Source organism: Chanodichthys erythropterus, chromosome 21, assembly GCF_024489055.1.
Source record: "Chanodichthys erythropterus isolate Z2021 chromosome 21, ASM2448905v1, whole genome shotgun sequence".
Lineage (NCBI taxonomy): Eukaryota > Metazoa > Chordata > Actinopteri > Cypriniformes > Xenocyprididae > Chanodichthys > Chanodichthys erythropterus.
This window is the reverse complement of record NC_090241.1, coordinates 2,453,211-2,476,701: the sequence shown is the minus strand read 5'-3', so window position 1 is coordinate 2,476,701 and position 23,491 is coordinate 2,453,211. Positions and strand designations below refer to the sequence as shown.

Genomic DNA, 23,491 nt, shown 5'->3' with positions numbered 1-23,491 from the left:
ATCCAACTGTGCATGAATTGGACGGGCAAGGCGGATGTCAGTGTGACAAATTTCAGCCTGTTCATGGAAAATAGTTCACAAATTGCAATGACAACATTAATGATACTTTTATGGTACATTTTTGTGGATATTGTAAACAGCGGCCAGTTAAAACAATTCACCTTTTGTGTTAAACAGATGAAGAAAAGACAATTTTGGTTTTGAATTGTATTAAGATGTGAAAATAATGACAAAATTTTTAATTGATTTAACTATTTGACTCAATTCTCCCTGGTTTGGGCAATGGCTGATTGTGCAGTTTCAATGAGAAAGAAGAACATTTGAGGATTCAAGGAGTGATTCATCCTGTGAGTTTAATAGAGGGTGTGTACAGAGTTTTACAAGAACACAAGGACCAGAGGGCAAATGATGCAAACCATCATTACATTTTCCATTCCTTAGCTGGAGCTAATTTTATGGACTAAATGTCCCTGATACATCCAAAGATTTTGCCTATTAAAGGAACAGTTCACCCAAAAATGAAAATTACCCCATGCTCCCATTTACTCACCCTCAAGCCATCATAGGTGTTTATGACTGTCTTCTTTCAGAAAACACAATTGGAGATATATTTAAAAAATATCCTTGCTCTCCAAAGATTTATAATGGTAGTGAACAGGGGGATCTGTTTTGAAGTCAAAAATAAATGCATCCATCCATCATAAATATAATCCATCTGGCTCCAGGGGGTTAAAGGGTTAGCTCACCCAAAAATGAAAATTCTGTCATTTATTACTCACCCTCATGCCGTTTCACACCCGTAAGACCTCTGTTAATCTTTGGATAATAAATTAAGATATTTTAGTTAAAAATCCAATGGCTCTGTGAGGCCTCCATAGGGAGCAATGATATTTCCTCTCTCAAGATCCATTAATGTACTAAAAACATATTTAAATCAGGTCATGTGAGTACAGTGGTTCAATATTAATATTATAAAGCGATGAGAATATTTTTGGTGCGCCAAAAAAAACCCAAAATAACGACTTATTTAGTGATGGCCGATTTCAAAACACTGCTTCAGGAAGCTTTGGATCATAAATTAATCAGCGTATCGAATCATGATTTGGATTGCGTGCCAAACTGCCAAACGGCTGAAATCACGTGACTTTGGCGCTCCGAACAGCAGATTCGACGATATGATTCATTTATGATACGAAGCTTCCTGAAGCAGTGTTTTGAAATCGGCCATCACTAAATAAGTCGTTATTTTGGGTTTTTTTGGCGCACCAAAAATATTCTCGTCGCTTTTTAATATTAATACTGAACCACTGTACTCACATCAGCTGATTTAAATATGGCAGACGACTGTATGTATGCTGCGCAAATCAACTTGTGCCACAAGAGTAACTCGTGACGCGATGTATGACACAGATGTAGGAGTATAGTAAGCTTAGACGCCTCTCACGGTTCAAACAAATATGGCTGAAGCTCCCCTTCTCTTATATCGAAATTCTCCGACATTTCTCTTTAAAATTTCTCATTTTAGACTTCTAATTGGTGTCCGGTGTTTTGTTTTGCTCTATCCTCTGCGCTTCTGCATTCATCATTGCATCATGCGTCGGATCAGAGGTCACTCTTCCGCCGCAAATCGGCTGGAAGCTAGTTATTATAGTTAATAAAGTTTTAAAAATGGATATTTTTCTTACAAAAATGCATCGCTTTGCTTTAAAGGGCCTTTATTAACCCCCTGGAGCAATTTTTTATGATGGATGGATGCATGTATTGGATGCAAACACCACCATTCTAAATCTTTGGAAAGCCAGGATATTTTTAAACATATCTCCGATTGTGTTCGTCTGAAAGAATACACCTAGGATGGCTTGAGGGTGAGTAAATTTTTGGTTGAACTATCCCTTTAAGGGCACCAGCTAAGAATCAAGATAAGGTCAAGGTCAATTAAAAGAAAGAAGTGTGATGGGGAAAATTGTGAGGATTCTTCAGTGAGGAAATGCTTTCCAGATGTGGTCCGTTGATCCAAAAAGGTCACAGAGGTATTTAGGTGAAAACCTGCATATTTTTGTGGCACTAAAAACAAATCTCTGACTTGGGACATCTTCTGAAACACTATAACAACATCCATTAACTGTTTATAACAGATAATAACAGATGAGCATAGGTAAAAACAACAAGCTTTACTGCATTTATGACCCACATTTTCCTTTCAGAAAAGAAAGAAACCTAGTAGCTGCTTGCGTCTGCTTTTCATTAAGGACTGAAAACCGAGGATCACATGTGGCAGAGTATTTAAGTGATCAGCACCATTTGAGCTCTGTGTATTTTAAAATACATCCCTAAAGGCTATTTGGGCCATTCACTGGGTGTGATGTGCCGCATCAGAGCAGCTTGTGACGTCAGCATTTTCGTTTGATCTTCGCCTCATGACGTCACGAGGCTGTGCAGGTATCCAAACATGAGGATGCTGTTGCTCAACTGCACTATAACGCTATTTCTATAGGGACAAATGCTTGACTCGACTGTTTAAGACTGTAATTAACCTATTCTGCAATCATGTAGGTCATGCTAGCAACAATACCTCGATTCAGACTGCGACGAATAATGCGTTTTTGTCATTCACGAGAGCCTAATAATTGGGAGGGGAGGGGTGCAATGTTTCCCATTCACATTATTGAAGGACAAGCGTCATCGTATCCGTGCTCATTTTTCCTTACTGCATGCGGAAAACGGGGAGTGAGGACAGAACAGCACAACCGACCCTTTCATAATTCATCAAGATCATTGGAGATCCCCTAAATTTGGAGAACTCCAGACGACATTTTGCGCAGCATGATCGAGCGCGTGAAATGCTGGTCATCTGTCTTACCTCTCGAGCTATTTGACTGAGCGCATCATCCTCCGCCGATAGTTTCTCCCGGTTGGGAATTCTTTTCCTCCCCGTAACTTGAGTTGCCATTTTAAATTCCCTTATACTCTGGCACAAAAATGACCTCGCCAAACTGAAGAGCTGTTCAGCTGTGTGCAGATCAAAGATCACTATTCAAAGAGACATGGTCGTGAGTGACCAGCATTAATAAATGGTTATATTGTAACCACAAGCAAAAAAACGCAGAGCCCTAGGACACATCCTCCCTTTGATGACCCATCGTCTCCATGAAGCGCATGAATATATGGCGGGAGCCTGTTGCACATTCAAACGACACATCGATCTGTCAAAACATCACGGAAGATGACAGTCTGCTGATGAGCCCGATACACCATATACACTCCTGTGAATGTAGACGCTCATCCCTTTATATTCCTTCCATTCTAGCGTCAAACCAAACGAATAAAGAATAAAGTTGTCGGTCCAGAGCTGCATTTGTTTCTAGGGCAAAGCGAACCGGATGATGAGCGGCCCTAGGATGAGAATAAAGCAGCCCAATGGCACACGGTCTGAGGGCTGGACGGGCGCTGCGCGGAAAAGTGGGCGGAGCGTGTGGGCGGGGCCTATCTTTGCATTTTAATTATTTCCGTCTTCTTTCATTTAGGACAAAATATCTTCAGAATATTATTGTTGGATATGATTCACAAGCCATTTCTATCTATCTATCTATCTATCTATCTATCTATCTATCTATCTATCTATCTATCTATCTATCTATCTATCTATCTATCTATCTATCTATCTATCTATCTATCTATCTATCTGCCTGCTTTATTAGACAATTACAATGTCATATGTGACCCTAGACCAAAAAAAAAAAAAAAAAAACAGTCATAAGGGTATGATCATCTGAAAGCTGGATAAATAAGCTTTCCATTGATGTATGGTTTGTTAGGATAGGATAATATTACTACACTCTTAGGTTTTCGCATCGATGCCATGGAAGAAACATTTTTGGTTCCTCAAAGAACCTTTCATTGAGCAGTTCTTAACAGAACCATTTTTTTTTTTTTTTTTTTTTTTTTTATTTTTAAGAGTGTATTTGAAAATCTGGTATCTGAGGGTGCAAAAAAATCAAAATACTGAGAAAATCACCTTTATAGTTGTCCAAATGAAGCCCTTAGCAATGCATATCCACTCACAAAAATACATTTTTTGATTTATTTATGGTAGGAAATTTATAAAATATATCTTCATAGAACATGATCTTTACTTAATATCCTAATGATTTTTGGCATAAAAGAAAAATGTATTGCTGGCTATTGCTACAAATATACCCGTGTGACTTATAACTGGTTTTGTGGTCCAGGGTGATGTGATTTTCAAAGCCACCTATGGGAGAAAATGTTGTTATACATGTCTGACTGCATGTGTGATATTTCTTTTTAATTTAAAAAATATAATCGTCATATTTTATAAAAGATTATAAAGCAGCTACTAATAAAGGATTCTGATATAAGTCCAGTACATCCAATCACTGGAAAAGCACAATATTCCCTAATACAATTGCAAGGTTCTTTGCAACTTAGATTTTTAATTTTTCTCAGTTACATTTCTTGAATCATCTTTAAGACTTGCAAACCAGTAGCTAAGTGAATTTCTCGAAACAATTGGTACAAACAGCAGCACACAACGGATTACCTGCAAAAGCCTGTAATGTGCTCAAAATCCTTAGTTCATCTCTCAAAAGTAAGTATGTCAATGAACTCAAGTCCTTGTGTCATTGTTCACAAAGAAGATAGTCAAAATGTTTAGTCATGTCAATATAACATTGTACTCGGTTAGTATTTTCAGATGTAAACTGGCTACAGTTTTGATGTCAATGATTGAAAATGCACAGGACTGCACTTTATCTCAATGGCATATAAATTTCAACAAAACATATTTACACATTACTTTTATGTGGAATATTGATTGCAAGAGACTGGATTGGATTCACAGTTACACTTTCACGGTCTGTCTTTCAACAAATGATAGTACAATGTCATTGCAATATAAACAAAAAAATGTCTGTGTGTGTTACATTATGTCTCTATAATAAAGTATATTTATAAGGTAAAATGCAAGTGGACTAATGTAATATAGCATTACAGTAAGTACAGTTTTACAGTAGTAAACATTGTCTGATTACACACCTGTTCTGTCTACAAACATGTTAATGATTGTGGACACAGTTGTTCTCCCAACACTTTTCAACATAATGTCATGACTGAGAACATGAGCTACAATAGTGGCCATTATTCTTATATAATCTTCTTCCCAGCTGTTTGTTTCCTTGTTGTTCTTCCATTGTCAGAGTGTGTAATACTAAGTTGTGCTCTGTCTATATGCTTCCCAAATGAAGCTTCATGAGATGTACCGTTGAGCTATATTAGAGAACTGGTTGATCTAATGCTTCACATTTTCCTTCATTAGTGAAATTCAGAATTCACCTCTGCAGTTTATCAATTCAGGACACAATTACAAAAAAAAATCTAATAGAAATGTGTAGAAAATATGCTTAACAGTTTTGCATTTAATGACTTGTGGAAGGAACTAATGCTTAGATGTTTGAGGGGTAAGACTAATTAACAGAATATTAATAATATACTTTGATCAGCATGCATGTCATAAGCAATTGATAATGTAGGAAACAGCAGACAATTAATCGATTGCATAAATGCAAAGCATTTGCAATTTGTTCAAAAGAATGAGAAACTGCTTTCATGATGCACACAAGTGGCTAGATGATGTGGAGCAGTTTTGAGATTTTAAGTTAAGATCTGAGAAATGCTAGCCTTCTTTATATGTCCACTAGAGGGAAGCACACTCCTCTACAATGAACATCAAGCAGATGCAATTGCAATAATGGGGTCAAGCTTTGGCTTGGCATCCAACAATTATCTATCCCCTGCTTGTAATGAAGTCTGTCAGCATGAAATGAACCTTTCCTTGTTTGCAGCCTTTCACTTCACCACTAGTCACTAGAATGAGAGATTGAATGATTTGCATGATCTATTATAAAGCATTTGCTAACGTTTAAGCAAAAGCTGTTGTTAGAAGTGCCTTAACTTAAGATGGTCGAGAAGCTGTTGTTTAGCCTGAATGCCTTTATAACTAGTCAACAGACCAGCATGACCAGGCTAAGACCAGCAAACCATTTGTCAAACCAATATCTTTTTTTCCCCCTCCAAGCAGGAAAGCAACACAAACATGTTCTATTTTACAATGCGTTTTACAAAGGAACAAGTGTTACATTTCTAATGAATCAACATTTATAACTTCAAGTGTTAAGGTAAGTGACAAGTTTAGTGTATCCCTAAAAAGAATGATGTAATAAAGGAAAAACTATTATTTGTTATACCTTCCTTTATTATTAAAATCTCAAAGTTATAAACGTAATTTGAGGAACAAAGCAAGCAAGGAAAAGCAATTTTTCTTGTCAGGAATACATATTTTGTCAATTTCATTATTTTAACTAATAATGATTTTAGTTAAAGCTGGGGTTTGGTCAAGTCGCCTGATCATTTACACAAGACACAAAGTTTATTAGTGCTATTTCAAGATCAGATTAATATTAGATAAGTCATTATATCACAGAGTAATATGGGCACATATATTTTCATATATAGGGTATATTTCATTAGCAATACATGATAACCTCACTGACATCTACATTGCATTTGTGTATAGGAGAAATGTTATTCATAGCAATTGAATCAATTTGTACTAGTGAAAATGCATTCTGAAACAACATAACTCATGCAATTAAAATTTGAACATAAATGGAAAAATACTGTTTAATCCTTTGGGGCTCAGAGTATTCTTGTCTTCTGATGATTTGCAAAACATCCTCTGGACTGAATGCATGCACACGTATAAGGGCCGATGCAACAGAGAAGTTAAAGTGATGTCCTGTTTACACTCAAAAGTGTACTCTGTTTGAAGGAATGTCTTGGGAAAACTTCCTTTTTTGTTGTATACTCAGTGCCTGGAATAAAATTAAACAAAAACACCTAATTAGTTGCAAATCTGCAAGAAAATTAATCGAATTTTTCCAATGATCTTTGTTCAGTTCACCTTTTTCTTGGCTTTATCAATTGATAATCCTTTAGCACTTAGAGCAGCTATCTTGTTCTCGATGTCTGAGACCTGATAGATAATAAATAATTAATATCTACAGATAGATAGATAGACAGATAGATAGAGTCGAGCCACATAATATGTTTTTGTAATGTATAACTCACCTCACTTTCTGTGCTCTGAACTTTAGCGGCTGCCAAAGCAACCTGGTCCTCTAGATCAGAGAGCTCTGAATCAGTTAGCGGGCCTCTGTAGTGATTCTTGGCATTCTGTTCAATCATTTGCAACTTTTTCGTTATATCGAAGGACTTCCCTGAAGTCATGTATACCTGCGGTAAAAAATAAAGAAAGAAAATACAGCAAAAATTAAGTTCTGAACAAATCTTACAAATGTTAGTGATATAAAACCCATTGGTATTCCAAGTGTCTAAACTCTCTCCTTCAAACAAACATAACAGGATCTATAAGAGGGATAAGCTTACATTTTCCTCAAGTTCCCTGTATGCATCATCAGCCTGCTTAACATCAGTGCCCGCTAACTGAAGTCTGTCATTAGGATTTGAGTGGGCCAACTCGTTCATAGCGCTTTCAGTGGCATTAATTGTTCTTAGAATCTCAGTTGTGATGTCGCATAGGGCCGCCGCGGTGGATCTCTGAAAGCCATGTAGAGGGAAGAGCAATTAACCGAGAGGAGAGAAGCCTCATCAGCATTAAAACCCTAAAAAATGACTGTGAGTATAGCTAAATGAGGCATAAGTGACATTAAAGGATTAGTTCACTTTTAAATGAAAAATAGCCCAAGCTGTACTCACCCTCAAGCCATCCTAGGTGTATATGCCTTTCTTTCTGATGAACACAATCTGAGAAATATTAATAAATATCCTGACACATCCGAGCTTTATAATGGCAGTGAGCGACAATCAACAAGTATGAGCTGAAGAAAGTTTCTTGATCCACATCCATCCATCATAAACGTACTCCACATGGCTCTGGAGGGTTAATAAAGGCCTTCTGAAGCAAAGCGATGTTTAATAACAAGTTATGAAGTAAAATATCTAGCTTCCACCAGATCGCCTTCTGTATTCAAATTATGGGGGGGAAAAAAGGAACTGGCATCGTGTCAAGCTTTTCCGTATGTTGAATAGGGAAGGCGTAGGACAGCGTAAGCTTTTTGAACTGCAAAAGTTTTACACTTTCTTCATAAGTTGGACACGGAAGGCAGTCTGGCGAAAGCTAGATATTATACTTTATAACTTGTTAAAAATAGATTTTTTCGTACACAAACACATCACTTCACTTCAGAAGGCCTTTATTAACCCTCTGGAGTCTGAAGCTGTTTTGGGGCCTGGAGAAGTTGACATGCCCTGACATTTGTGCTTTTTTCAGTTGTTCATAAACATATTAATGACACAAGTGTCATTACACTGTATTCAGCACAAACTAAGCTACCATAATATGTGAGGAACATGTATGTACATGTTTTTGAAGGAATAATGTTTATGCGTGGTTATTGAAAAAACAAAAAACTTAAGTCACTGAAATAAGGCCAAAAAAAAGTATATTAAATCTGTATTGACAAGACTTCTGGGTATTGGAGGTTGTAGACTAGAGTTTTGCTTCAGAATTATGTAAAAATTATGCTGCCTACTCCTTCATATTAAACAATATATTGATTTAGTTTTTGTAAGACACTTTTTGTCAAGAAACACAGTATGCGTGGAGGTGTGAACCATCATGAATAATGGGCCATTTACACCTGAGAAGACAAAAGAATCGCATAATAATGACCTGAAATGATTTGCATATTAATGAGGCCTTTCAGTCAGGTAGGCTGTGAAAAAAACCCTCTGTAATCATGTCTCAGCTCAATTTAAAATAATGGTATTCTATTATATTCTTTAAAATATCATGTATTTCTGTGATACAAAGTGTCTGAACTATTATGTTACCTCTATGGCATTTCATATAGCCTTTTAGCTTAAAAGCATGCACATTTGGAGAGATATTGATGGATTCTTATATGTTTATGTCAATTTTCTATACAGAGTAATATTTATTCAATATTTATTGTCATCACTATGAGTGCTGGATACTGTGTTTTCAATTCATACTTGCAGCCGGAGGGCGCTATGTACACCTTCAGGCCACAAATTCATATAAAGAAGAAAATGAACCAGGAAGTAACGGCATGTCTTCTAGAGATCGCTAACCATGGCTTTAACATCCAGATAAACACTTTTCAGGACAATAAATACACGATTGAGACGATGAATGCATGTATTGCCTCTGATTTTGCGTCTGAATAGCGCTGGCTCCTTGGGCGTGGCCGCATTAGCGGATAATGAGCTGAATCACGGACTTCTGACATGGCTCTCTTTTCATACAGATTACATAAACACAGAAGGTTTGTTTTCGATTTGACTTACACGATTTAAAACCTGACATTTCAATGTTTCTTTAGACATAAGTCAATTGTTTCTGTCATTAGTATTCACTAAGTTACAGTTCATTTTCTGAGAACTATCAGATTGGACTTCGTTCAGAGGGAGACGAGAGATCACGCATCATGTTAGTTTTCTTTATTTTACAAAAAGCACAACATTGTGTTTTTACTCTGAGTGTACACAAATAAAAGAAGATATTCTATAGTTTCAATTGATATATTACTTGTGTCTCTATGACCAGAAATGACAGAGTATTTTAAGTCTGTTTTGCTGCAATGTGGAAAAAAATCCTGCAAAACGCTGTTAACGGACTCCAGAGAGTTAACCCCCCGGAGCCATGTGAAGTACGTTTATGATGGATGGATGTGGATGAAAAAACTTTCTTCAGCTCATACTCGTTGGTCTCGTTCACTGCCATTATAAAGCTCAGATGCGTCAGGATATTTATTAATGTATCTCTGATTATGTTCATCAGAAAGAAGAAAGTCATATACTGTACACCTAGGATGGCTTGAGGGGGATTTTCATTTGAAAGTGAACTAATCCTTTAATGCTTAATGGTCTTTAGATAAGACACGGATTAGTTATGAAAACAACTCAGGGGAACTACGAACGTATGTTTCTTTTCCTATACTGATAAAAATTCTAGTGCTAAACTCAGTGTTTTAAGATTATTAAGGGATAGTTTGCCCCAAAATTAAAATGCTGTCATCATTTTCTCGTCCTCATGTCGTTCCAAACCCATAAGACCTGAGAGGTTTCTGTCCCTCCGTTGAGAGTCAAGGTAACCAAAACTTCATCATATCAAACAGTTGTGATGCTACATAAAGGTCAGGGTGGCACTGGCCCACTCAGATTGAAGGCTGGTCCATCCAATCAAATGAGACACAATTTTTTTTTTTTTTTTTTTGTGGGAAAGGATTCGAGAAAAAAAAAACACACATACATTGAAAATTAGGGCCCTATTTTAACGATCTAAGTGCATGGTCTAAAGTGCATGGCGCAAGTGCACTTAGTGCGTGTCTAAATCCACTTTTGCTAGTTTAATGACAGGAACACATGGTTGGCACTTTTTTCGAAGATTAACCAAGGTCTTATGGGTTTGGAAAAACATGAGGGTGATGACAGAATTTTCATTTTTAGGTGAACAATCCCTTTAGTGAATTATTTGTTCTGGCATTCTATAAAATGTTACCGATAATATGGGAAGCCTGTGGAAAGAATGTGTGACTTTTAATACCATCTGGTATTCCATTAATAGTCTGATAATGATAGATCTAAATCTGCATTAATTGTTTTACAAAAAAAAAAATAATAATAATTATATATATATATATATATATATATATATATATATATATATATATATATATATATATATATATATTAATTAATTAATTCAGGAAAACCTTACCTTGGACAATGGCAGCATCAGATTTTTGGACTCATTCGTGTTATCTGCTTACTCACCTTTTGTGCTTCAGTGGGCATTTCATCACTGGAGGAGCTCAAGGGATCTTGGGACGCAGGGGCTGTTGGTGCCGGTTCCCCCTTCACACCCTTGGACCCTTTGGACTGAGCAGGTCTCTTCGGCTCATCTTCATCAGAGGAAAGCGCCTTGTCGCTCATCAGCTCATCTAGTTTTCTCCTAAGCTTCTCCTCCTCCATCTGCCCTGCTGTGGGCTGAACGGGCTACAAACATACAAAATAAGTCATTTTTATTAAAATCATGAGATGGGCCTACGTGAAACCTTTAGGATAATAAGAAGTACTGGAATAAATGAGCTACGTTTCTTCATTTCTGAGACTTTACCTGATCAGAAGGCAAAGTCATTTTCTCCTCCAGCCGATTCAATAGACTCTCAATGGCAGACATTCTCTTGCTCAGTTCATTGATCTACCGCACAGTAACATGTGAAAGATCAACAAAAGTTAAGTTGACTTTAATATGCAGATTGATCAATGTAGTCACTCTAGCCAGACTTTTGTCTGAAGAAAACATAGTTTCTTGTTTTATGTGACACATCTGAAATCAATTATTCTACAATAACAGACAATCATTAAGTAACTGAAACTAATATAACTTACAATACTTACAATAATTTGCAATAAAAACATTACTTATAAAAGACACACTATTCATGTTCAAAAGTTTACGATTTTTTAATGTTTCTAAAACAAGTTTCTAATGCTCAAAAATATAGTAAAACAGTAATATTGTGAAATATTATGACAATTCAAAATACAGGTTTTCCATTTTAATATATTACAAAATGTAATTTATTTCTGTAATGGCAAAAGCTGAATTTTCAGCATCATTACTCCAGTCTTCAGTGTCACATGACCCTTCAGAAATTATTCTAATATGCAGATTATGTGCTCATGTATAATATTTCGTATTAATATCACACTTGTGTTTGCTTTTTTTATAATCCTTTGATGAATAGAAAGTTCAAAAGAACAGTTTCTAACAATGTAATAAACTAATAAACTTTAATAATTTCTTTAAAAAATAAAATATAAAACCTGAGTGACCCCACATTTTTTTATGTTATTGTATATTTAAAATCATGTACATCCATCTGAGGTGAAGATTCAAGTCATATCAGTAGCCTGATGGGAGTCACCTTGTTGAAATCAAATGACCAGCTGAAAACAACTAATTTTGCCTCCCTATCCTTGAACACCTCCTCTAACTGTGAATAGAGCATGTTTTACAATGGCATCTATAACCAAACATTTTGCTTTTTTATGATGATGCATCTTCACTAAGTGTCAGTCCAATCAAAAATATGATGTGCTTTTAAGTATAACTATAATTCAAATGCAAATATAGTCTCTTAATCATACCGGTGGTGCTCCCTGATTAATGTTTTCCTGAGATGAAGCTCGACTGCGGCGTCGTGGGGGCAGCTGGTAGACGGGGTAACGGAACACATCTTCCTCCTCTGAAGTGTCCAGGTAGATCTGGCGTGGAGCCATAGAGGAGTTGATTTTAGAGAGAGAGCGAGCGCGTACCATTCTGTTTTCAGAATACAAGCCATCATCTACAACAAAAATGAAGGTGACAAATGAGTTAATGTGCTTAATGCTGAAAATGCATTTAAGTTATCTTGGTGACTGTCCATGCAGTGCATCCTATTACACAACATGTACTAAACAGATATTAAAATACAATGAATATTGTAAGATGATCTGTAATACTTAACCTCTTAACCCACTTAACCTTGACCTACTACAACATTATGCACAGCATAAATACAAATGTTATTTTAAAAAAGTTATGTCAGTGATCTACAGATGCTGGATTTAAAAAAAAAAAAAAAAAAAAAAAAAAAATTCCTTCAGTAAAACATGCAAAATTGCACACATTATGGTTTGTTTGTATATTAAAAAATGTGTAATGTATTTAAAATATAAAAACATTTAAATATATTTAATTAAAATTGAATTAAAAACACTGGTCTGTGTTCTGTTGGTCTTGTGTGTACTTTTATATACTTCCTGTTCTTTTCCATGTTTTGTAGTTCTTTGTAGTTTTTCTAGTTGATTAGTTCTATGATCATTCCCAGGTGTGTCTTGTTTGCCTATTACTCCTCTAGTATTTACACCCCAGTGTTTCTTGTGTTCTTTGTCGAGTTTTGTCCTACATGTACAGTGTTTCTTGGTGTGCTCATTCTGTTCCCTGGTTCTTTGGTGTCCGTGTTTGATCGTTATTATGTTTATTCTGTTTGTAAACTCACTGCATGGATCCAGCTCTCCCTTGTTTTTGAGTTCACCTGCATTCCACATATAATTAAAATACATAAAATATATATTAAAATACATTCTCTGAAAACAAGTTAATATATTATACAGCTGTTCACTTAAATTTATATTGTTTAAAGAACGTTTAGATTTTTTTTTGACCTGAGTCACTGATTAAGAAAATGATTTCCAAATCAGTGTAATATTGTATAGACACAACCTAGTAAAAAAAAAAAAAAAACGATACCAAAATCTATTTAAAATACATTTATTAAATACTAAATATATTCATATCCATTAACATTTATTGACATATCACTTAAGACTTACTGATATAAAAGTATAATTTAACATTATTTGGAGTATTTCTTTATTGCACAATGCACATTTCTTAATATTATGCCCAAAATTAGTATTAATATCACTATTAATAAGGATTGTATGATCTCTGTATAATATCAGTCTTTAAATGCAAGTTATTTAAATATACCTGCAATAGTTCCACTTTAACACAATCTAATATACTTCAGTATATCTTTAGTTGGATCTCTACTTTTGCACAATTAAAGTGCATTAAGAACAAAATTAGTTGTTCCAGTTCAGCAGATTTAGTAATATACCAGTAAAATACAATTGCAGGGTATTTTTATTAAGCACATAAATATGTAAATGTATTTGTAGTATACTTAGCATAAAATAATCATATTTCAAATACATTTTAGAATATTTTTTCACTAGGGCAGGCAAAATTAATTGTCTTTATGTGTAATCTGAAAACTTTGTGCATATGCAAATCTTTTTTAAATGAAATCTACGCCACGTTTTACATGAAGCCCCTGAAACGTGATCAGTTTTTTACTCCATCCAGCAGCAGTTTGTGTAAATTTGCCTTTTTGTGAGAGAGGTGAGGAAGAGAAAGAAAGAAATGGAGACTGAAATGTACAAACAGAACATGTTTGCTTCACCTGGGCGCAAGAACCTGTCGAGGCTTTTCCTGCGGTTCATGCGATGATGATGGTGATGGTACATGTCAGAACTGTATTCTAGATCATTCCGCTGACCTCTATCTTCATGGATGTGCTGGAGAAGAGAGAAACGTGCTTATAATGCCCTTAAAAATGTGGATGTTGATAACAATATTATGAGCCAAATCAATACCTGGAGAGACTGTCTGCGAGAGTGAGTGGCGTAGTCGTCCATGTCAAGATCCATGGGGTGGACAGAGAGTAGACGCTTGGTCTTCCGTATCTGAGAGGAAGTCACAACAGTTCATATAAGATAATATGAGTGACAGAATACTGGTTTAAGACACTCTTATCATAATAGCACACTTTGAAAATATTCACAGTGCTTTTACATAATGATTCTAAAATATTTGTGATAAACAGTAATGTATAGCATTCAGCTGCAACAGAAGCATCATGCCCATCAAGTCAGTGTAGTAAGGAAGGCAATTTCCGCCACAAAAAAAGAAAAATAAATCATGCTTCGATAAATCATAGTCCTAATGATGATGTAAAAAGTCAAAATTATGACATTGAAAAGTTTTTGTCATAATTATGACATATGAAGTCATAATGACATAAAATGTTTTTAATGTCATAATTTTGACATACGTCAAAAACCTTTTCTCACTAGCATATGTTGATTTAGTATCTTACAATTTCAAAACTCTCTCTTATCTCAACTATTTATCTCACAAATATGAATTAGTTTCTCATAACTTTGACCATTTCTCATAATTTTGACTTTTAATCTCATAATTTTGATTTTTCATCTCATAATTATGACGAAGTATCTCACAATTTTGACTTTTACTCTCATAATTGTAATTTAGTATCTCATAATTTTGACTTTTTCTCTCATAATTGTAATTTAGTATCTCATAATTTTGACTTTTTCTCTCGTAATTTTAATTTAGTATCTCATACTTTTGACTTTTTCTCTCGTAATTGTAATTTAGTATCTCATAATTTTGACTTTTTCTCTCATAATTGTAATTTAGTATCTCATAATTTTGACTTTTTCTCTCATAATTGTAATTTAGTATCTCATAATTTTGACTTTTTCTCTCATAATTGTAATTTAGTATCTCATAATTTTGACTTTTTCTCTCATAATTGTAATTTAGTATCTCATAATTTTGACTTTTTCTCTCATAATTGTAATTTAGTATCTCATAATTTTGACTTTTTCTCTCGTAATTGTAATTTAGTATCTCATAATTTTGACTTTTTCTCTCATAATTATGACTTAGTATCTCATAATTTTGACTTTTTATCTCATAATTGTAAATTAATCATTAATATCTAATAATTTTGACTTTTTATCTCATAATTGTAAATTAATATCTCATGACTTATGTGGCAGAAATGGCTTTTCACAGCGTATTGGTTCCCTTACACACAAACTGTACTAATAAAGGCCTGTTCACACCTAGAACGATAACTATAAAGATAATGATAAAAACATAGTTCTAACAATCATTCTAAATATAAAATAATTGCACTGTCCACACCACAGCTATAGCTATAACGAGAGAGAAACAATATTGTTGGGATCACTTTCAGAATGATAAAATAAAAGCTAAAAGCTAAAATAAAATTTCCTCACATATTCAGCACTAGTTTTGACAACATTGTCTTACTTACTTAAAAGACTAGGCGTTGTTTTTATTCCACTATATTGACTTTGTCAGCTAAATTCTCTGTTAGATTAGATCGATTACACTAGCTATTCTTTCGAAACATAGCATGCTGAGGACATCTGCTGGTTAAAGCAATGTAAATGCAACAAGGACAATTATATTTATCTTTATACTTATTGTTCTTGGTGTGAACGGGCCTTTCGGCTCTCTGGTCTTCAATGTAAATACAAAAACCTAACATAAATTAATCTACCTGCTTATAACGTTGAGCTTCAGCAGCATCCATATGTTCATCATCATGATGACCATTATGCACATCTAAGAATAAAACATATTATATATTACAGTGTTGCACTATCAAAAGGAATGCCATGGTTTCATTACTGATACGTCAGCAATGCCCTCAGCTCTACTCTGTGATAACACCAACTCTGTTTTCCTCTTGTTTTCTTCACAACACCATGAATGTGTTTTGTACTCACTGCGCACGTCAGGCATGCTCTGTGTGTCATCTTCACGGTGCCCTCGAGAAATAAAGGACAATAATGTAAGTGCAGGTCTTGTGCAACACAAAGGGAAAATCTGATATTCTTTAAAGAATATTTAACTCAAGCACTCACACAGAATATAATATGTGGAATTATTGCCACATTTGTCAGGTATTTTTAACAAATTAGATACTTCAGTAATCACTTCTGCATTGAAGTACATAATACCACAACAAAAGTCATAATTCATAACTAAACAAAGAACATAAACCATTTTACAGCTGTAAACCAAAGACAGATGTCATTTTTAACCTTGGGATAAATACTCTATGCCTCCATTTGTGCGTTCAGCCAAGGTTTCTCATTTTTCTGTTTAACATGTCCCGTCGTGCAAGGCTATAAACAACATCAACAGGTTCAGCAGTGCCCCAGACACAGCATGTGACCCAGCTGTGGCCTCAGCTCTGGAGCTCAGCCTCTGGACAGAGTTCTTTGAGTTCAGAGGACTGATAAACAAATCCTTTTGGTAACTAAATACACATAGACATAACAACGATTACACATGGTCTAACTGTTGCTGTCTCTTGCCACACAAGCTTTAAATATTCATTATATGTTACACTGATCATTGATCATTCTAGTTGAGCTGATCAGAGAAATGTTTGTTCTTTTTCACATATGAAATTAAAAAATTGAACAGTGATTATTTAACAAAAATTAACAGTGCACTGTTTACGCTCTAAAAATGCTGGGTTAAAAACAACCCATGTTGGGTTGAAAATGGACAAACCCAGCGGTTAGGTTGTTTTAGTGGTTGAGTTAAATGTTTGCCCATCATGCTGGGTAGTTTTATTTAACCCAACTACACTCTAAAAACTATAATTCAGGGGACCTTTACTTACTTAAATATATATATATATATATATATATATTGTTGTGAAATAAAAAATCAAGTTCTGAAATGCTGTTAGACTTTTTACTTGTAATAGTTATTTTATTGAGAATGGATGACACACAAATTCAAATCAAAAATGTATTTAATTTTAAGTTCTGTTAATGTAAAATACAATCTGATGACATGTAAATTGTTTTGAGTTATATGAACGCTTCTTTTAATTTAGACGAACTTAAGTTAAGTGAAACTGGGCTGGGATTTATATTTCCCATCATGCTTTGCCCATGGCACTTGAAAGGGAGAGTAAATGCTAAAATTAAAGTGTTATATAATGTTTTTTTGCACAAGATTAATGGTAAGGGAGATTTAGCAGTAATTAGTGTTTTGTTATGCTAATTTAGAAGAGTTGATGTGGGTTTTTGGAGATTTACCATCATGGTGACAAGCGGTGCTTGGTAAGATCATGTTACTTAAAAATGCATTTTATTGCGTCTAAAAAGCATCTTCACCTTACTCAAAACATTATGTTGGATCAACTTAAATAGTTGCATTCATGTTGACAATTATTAAGTTCATGTTACTTAGAAATGTGTATTTATTGTGGCAAAAAGACATCTTCACCTTACTTAAAACATTATGTTGGATCAACTCAAAATATTGCTTTGAATTAATGTAATCCTCCCAATTGGCTTAAGTTAAAAATTCTAGTGGAAAACATTAAAATATTTTTTTGTTGTTGTTGTTGAACCAATGTTTTATTTTTTAGAGTGTATTGTTTAAAAATTACTGTATTGCTTGCTTAAAACAAACCCAACAGCTGGGTTTGTCCATTATCAACCCAAAATGGATTGTTTATAACGCAGCATTTTGTAGAGTGTATAGTGACCTAAATTAATCATTCTAAATTCTAAATTAATTTCTAAAATATGGCCAACTTAACATATATATTTTATTTATTATGCTGTCATTTACTAAACTATTTATTTAATACTACAATCTAAAAAAAATATGGGTTTATTCAACCCAAATGTGGGTTAAAAATGGACAAATTTTAATATAAAATGTAAAAAAGCATTTTTAGTTTAGCGGAAGCTTGAAGATTTTTTACATTTCTTCATTTAGCAGGTGCTTTTATACAAAGTGACTATATAGTTAAAATTTATGTATACTACACTCTAAAAAATGCTGGGTTAAAAACAATCCAAGTTGGGTTGAAAATGGACAAACCCAGTGATTGGGTTGTTTTTAACCCAGCGGTTGGGTTAAATGTTTGCTCAAAATGCTAGGGAGCTTTATTTAACCCAACTATTGAAAAATGACTATATGTCTGGCTTAAAATGAACCCAAAATTTGTTGGAAATTAAAAATCAGACACATAATTACTAGAGGCAACAATAATAATCAAAAGGTGAACATTTATTTATAAGCAATTTTATTGTTTAATTATTATTCATTAAACATATTAATAAATTTTTATTTATTTTTATTTATTAAACATATCAATAAATGTTCATTTCCAACAAAATTTGGGTTCATTTAAAGCAAGAAATACAGTACTTTTAACACAACCGCTGACAAACATTTAACCCAATCACTGAGTTTGTCCATTGTCAACCCAACTTGGGTTGTTTTTAACCCAGCATTTTTTAGAGTGAATATATTAAACTGAAATCAATATTTGATGTCCACATATCAGTTTATTTGGTAAGTAGCTGTGTATTAAGTAGGATAATGTACAGCCAGCCAGTCATTATCGCAAAATAAACCCCTTCAGGGTGATACAAGAGCCCTAATTCCGAGACCCAATCACCATGCCAGGGTTTATTTTGCGATAATGACTGGCTGACTGTACATTATCTCTTACTTAACACTCACTTGCTCAGATAAGCACTTAGTGATACCGCACTTGGTGATACCGAACCAGTGTGATGATGTGACAGCTTATGTGTACACAATAAAGGCTATCGGGGGCTTTTAATAGCACTCACCATCTTCATTTAATCTCTTGTACAGTGACCTCATTACTTTTGCACTGCCAAAACGCTTGAAGCGAGACCGTACATTGTCATGGTACCACCCCAAGGTTCCAATTTTTAGGACCCTGCATTAAAAAAACAGGTGTTATGTATAGTTTTATCTTAGTGATGTACTACTGTAAGTGCATAAACTCTGTAGATGTCATCTGATCTTTCTAACCTGGACATGCGGCAGGGGTCGCACACCCAGCCACGCTCCTTCTTGTTGTAGCGGCTGCAGGTCTTGCAGGTGTAGAGTTTGCAGTCCATACATTGCCGTTTGCTGTTCACCAGGAACTTAAAGGGCTGCAGGCAGCGGATGCAGTGAGAGTCACTCAGATTTGTCTGAGACCCCAGAAGTTCCCTCTTTGTTTCCTCCTTCTCAATCTTGGATTTAAGCTCCCTGTGATGTAATACAAACAGACAGAGCCTTCAGAATGTCTCAGCATAATGACATGCATGAGCTGAAATAAGCTTTGTGACTTTGACGAAGAATCGGGTTGCTTTTCTGTAGGCAGGTTTGGCTTAGCACTCAACTAAAAACATTTTAAATAATTAAATATAAATCACTAACAAGCAACCTCTGATCTATGTGCAGGACACATAATGTTTGTTAGCTAACACTGAATTCCACTATGCATAATATCAGCACTAGAACACTTAATGGATATCATAAAACAGTCCGGGGCCGTATTCACAAAACATCTTATGGCTAAATGTAGCTCCTTGCCAAATTAGGAAAACTCTTAAGAAAAAAGGACTCCTCAATTTCTGCTCTATGTGTATTTCACAAAGCATTTTAACTAGCTCCTAAATCTGTGAAACGTTAGGAGTAGTCAAGAGGACTCCTAATGCTGAATACACACTAAAAGATATATAAAATCTTATAAGATTTTCAAAATGTCAGAGACTACAAACATGAGGACAAAAACTACTAGATTTATTCGTATAGTGTGTGGTGTGCTGTGATGTGACAAAAACAGCATGCCACACACGAACAGATGACTATGAACAAGGAAAATCTTGCAAAATCTCTCAAGACTTCAGAATAAACATGGCGGACGATAGGCAGGAAGAAATTGCATTGATAGTACACTGCAAAAAAATGCTGTTCTTACTTAGAATTTTTGTCTTGTTTCTAGTCCAAATATCTAAAAATTCTTAGATCAAGAAGCATTTTCTTGACAAGTACAATTTTTTTTCTTGTTTTCAGGAAAATTAAGTCAAAATTAAGTGAGTTTTTCCTTAAAACAAGCAAAATAATCTGCCAATGTGGTAAGCAAAATAATCTTAATCCAAACTGAAAACAAGATTATATATCTTATTTTTGGTTTGAAATAGGATTATTTTGCTTATTGGCAGATTATTTTGCTTGTTTTAAGGAAAAACTCACTCAATTTTGACTTATTTTTCCTGAAAACAAGAAAATATTTTTACTTGTCAAGTAAATGCTTCTTGATTCAAGAAAAATACATCTTTGAAAATAGATAAATAAATAATGTCCAATTGTACAATTACTAGTTGTTTTCACAAGTTACAAAGGATCAAATAGAGTAAATGACTAAAATAAACATGATCGAAGTGCATCGAGGGCTCCAAGTTCACTGTACTCCCCCGTATCCTGGGAATAGGAAGCAGCCAAAAGTGAGGAGTTGGGATGGCGGAGGGATGCAGAAAACTGTAGAGATAACAGGTGAGTCGGCTGCGTATATATGCCTCCTCTCCAGCTGATTAGATAGACCATTTGAACGTAATCCTCTTGAACTTTGTTTATAAAACGTTTGTCGCTTGAATTCTGCAATCTGCAGACATGTAAGAGGCTGGCAATTATCTGAACATATACTTGTTTAATAATTAGTGACACTTAGCCTACATTTTAAAATCTTTATTTGAATATTGCAACATGATACCTAACTCTTAGCTTAAGACTTCTCTCTGTTCCCTAGTAAAAGTTTGTCTCAGCAGCTTTGTGAATAAGTTTTAGGAAAAAACTCTTAGCTAAGAACTTTAGGAGAACTCTTAGTGGTAGGATAACATGTTTTGTGAATACAACCCCAGATCAAGAATTTAACTTGAATTCAAGCCATACACTATATGAGTGTCCTTGCCAACAAATAGAAAAGAACATAATCCTCCAACTTAAGCAAATAACAATTCAATAGGCAAACAGAGACCTCCTTGTAGAAAAAGAATAGAGCTCTGGGGCATCATGTTTTCCCAGCCAGTGGAATGGTGTGATCAGGCCTTGTGACTGTACCATGATCATCATGATGTCTTTACAACAGTGTCCTTTCACACTTACTGCCCTTTCTCATAACCTGGTTTTTCTGGCGTGTACTATAGTATGATATATAGAGACATATGGAATAAATTATGCACTGTGGATAGACCTCACAGTACACTATGTTTTTCTAACATTCCTATTTAGTTAAAAAAATGTTAATGTTCTCTGAATGTTCAAAACTTCAAGTTTGTTTTAATGCTTTAAATATGTTTTTTGTTGTTGTTATTGCAAGCTTTAAGGGACATTCCATTTTATAATTTGCAAACATTATGAGAATGTTACTTTTGAATGTTCTCGGAATGTTCTGAAACAAGCAGTAACATTAAAATGTTACATAAAGATCCAACTAAAAACTTTCAGAAATAAAATTCCATGAACGATGTATAAATTCCGTTTTGGTGTTAACATTTTGAGAGCATTATTAAAGACCATATAACTCTGAATGAATGTTCTATTAATGATACATTTTGTTCATAACTTTGAGAGAACCTTGCCAGAACGTTCCCTGTTAGCTGGATAAGTGGTAACCTAAAGTTTAACCATGTTAAAGTCCTCACCCCAGCCTCTCCTCTTCCTTCTTCCTGAGTTCGAAGTCTCTCTGAATGACGTCCCACACATGTTTGGCCTCCTCTTCTGTTAGTCTGGACAGATCCAACTTCTTATCCATGATCAGAGCTTGGTTTATCTTTTTTTTTTAAAAACAAAATAACAGGAAAAGTGACCCAATATGAAGTCTAGTGAAAATGCAACTCTTTTGTCATTCTTTATCCTCTTGATAGATAGCAAGTTTCCAATATGGGATATGTTCAACATATGAAGCACCGATCATTATAATCAAGAATCCATCCATCGGGTGTGACACTTTTCGTGTCAAAGTCTAGGCAGCTACTTTAAATAAAGATACATTTAAAAACTCCATTAACAAGCCTTCAAAATAATTCAGGATAGATTATTCTGTAAACATGAATAACATCAGTGATTCAAATCAAATTTGTGAATTCCATTATGAAAGAAGCATTAATAAAATTAGTGCTAACACAACAACTATATTATCTTTAAAAAAATAAAAAAATGATGGATGCATTTCATTAAATATCGATGTTGGCCCAATGACATTCTAATTCATAGTGCATTGATTACCATGGCTCCTCACAGATACAGTATTCATGATGTGATCATAATGATTTCAGCAAGAGTGTAATAGGATATGAATCAAGTCTGACAGATACCTGCTGCAGTCATTAGAAAGTACAGTGTGATTACATACATGAACTCTTCACATTCTTAGCCTTCATAGCAGCAGGAGGAATTGACTTAATATTAAAGCTATTAAAAATATTTACCTATTAAAACATTAAAAAGCAGACTTTACACTTACAGAAATAGTTTCATAAGTGATAATGAAGATTTAGTTTACCTTGCTTGCAGACACGTAACTGCTGTTTCCAAGTCTCTCAGGATGAGGCAGATAATGTGAGGAAAGTCAGAGGTATGACAATCTTAATCACATGTCTAGTTTTTCAAATGAAATGCAGAGAAAGCTCCACCCTTTCCATGCTTGAAATATAAATTAATGATTTTTTTCCCCAGACAGTTTAAAATAATTGTTGTTTGAAGAGAGATTGTTAGTTGTATTTTATTATTTGCTTTTATCTTATTGATTTCTTTTTTCAATCTCTTCTATAATAAGCAGTTTGTTAAACATTTGCCTTTTTTATTTTACTTTTGTTTTAATGTTAATTAAGTTTTAGCCTTTCTCTAATTCTTCTTTAGTCGTGTTAAAAAATAAATAAACAAAAAACTTTCATACTGCAACACAACTGGGACTTTTTACTGCTTGTATCACTAACATTATCTGTGTTCCAGACTTACAGTCTGCATGGGTATTTTCTTTCTTTCTACAGGTTACATCATTATGCCAGTGGGTGACGACAAGTTGTTTACTTTTAAAGATTGATTTAACCTATTCTTTCAAAAACAAGTTCATTT

At 34.4% G+C, this 23,491-nt stretch overlaps 2 protein-coding genes across 4 annotated transcripts in view; both read right to left on the bottom strand.

The window, feature by feature from the left end:
- Positions 1-3,375, bottom strand: part of lrrfip1b (leucine rich repeat (in FLII) interacting protein 1b) — a 46,169-nt gene extending 42,794 nt beyond the window's left edge. The window contains exon 1 of the mRNA XM_067373590.1: positions 2,861-3,375. Within this exon, the coding sequence (XP_067229691.1) occupies positions 2,861-2,950 (90 nt within the window). The 5' untranslated portion in view covers positions 2,951-3,375. The remainder of the gene's footprint in view (positions 1-2,860) is intronic.
- A 2,973-nt stretch (positions 3,376-6,348) lies between these two features.
- On the bottom strand, positions 6,349-22,962 carry mlpha (melanophilin a). 3 transcript variants are annotated; one of them, XM_067374283.1, is made up of 16 exons: positions 22,920-22,962; positions 22,060-22,187; positions 19,400-19,621; positions 19,192-19,304; positions 16,303-16,344; positions 16,074-16,138; positions 14,332-14,421; positions 14,139-14,253; positions 13,170-13,205; positions 12,277-12,473; positions 11,240-11,323; positions 10,897-11,118; positions 7,465-7,635; positions 7,147-7,311; positions 6,980-7,051; positions 6,349-6,890 (listed from the first exon to the last, which is right to left on the bottom strand). In XM_067374283.1, the coding sequence occupies exons 2-16, from the start codon at positions 22,167-22,169 to the stop codon at positions 6,825-6,827; spliced, it is 1,770 nt and encodes a 589-aa protein (XP_067230384.1). In that variant the 5' UTR covers positions 22,170-22,187; positions 22,920-22,962; the 3' UTR covers positions 6,349-6,824. The 3 variants fall into 3 exon arrangements, with proteins under 3 accessions (XP_067230384.1, XP_067230385.1, XP_067230386.1); XM_067374284.1 differs by lacking the exon at positions 7,465-7,635; XM_067374285.1 differs by lacking the exons at positions 6,349-6,890; positions 7,465-7,635 and having other exon boundaries at positions 6,971-7,051.
- Positions 22,963-23,491: the final 529 nt, after the last annotated feature.

What these genes read in the sequence shown, in the direction of transcription:
- mlpha (XM_067374283.1), bottom strand. Translation starts at nt 22,169, where the DNA reads ATGGATAAGAAGTTGGATCTGTCCAGACTAACAGAAGAGGAGGCCAAA. An exon ending in GACCCCTGCCGCATGTCCAG is followed by an intron (nt 19,305 to 19,399) that starts GTTAGAAAGATC and finishes TTTTTAATGCAG; the next exon opens with GGTCCTAAAAATTGGAACCT. An exon ending in GGGAGAGCTGGATCCATGCA is followed by an intron (nt 12,474 to 13,169) that starts GTGAGTTTACAA and finishes TTTTTGTTGTAG; the next exon opens with ATGATGGCTTGTATTCTGAA.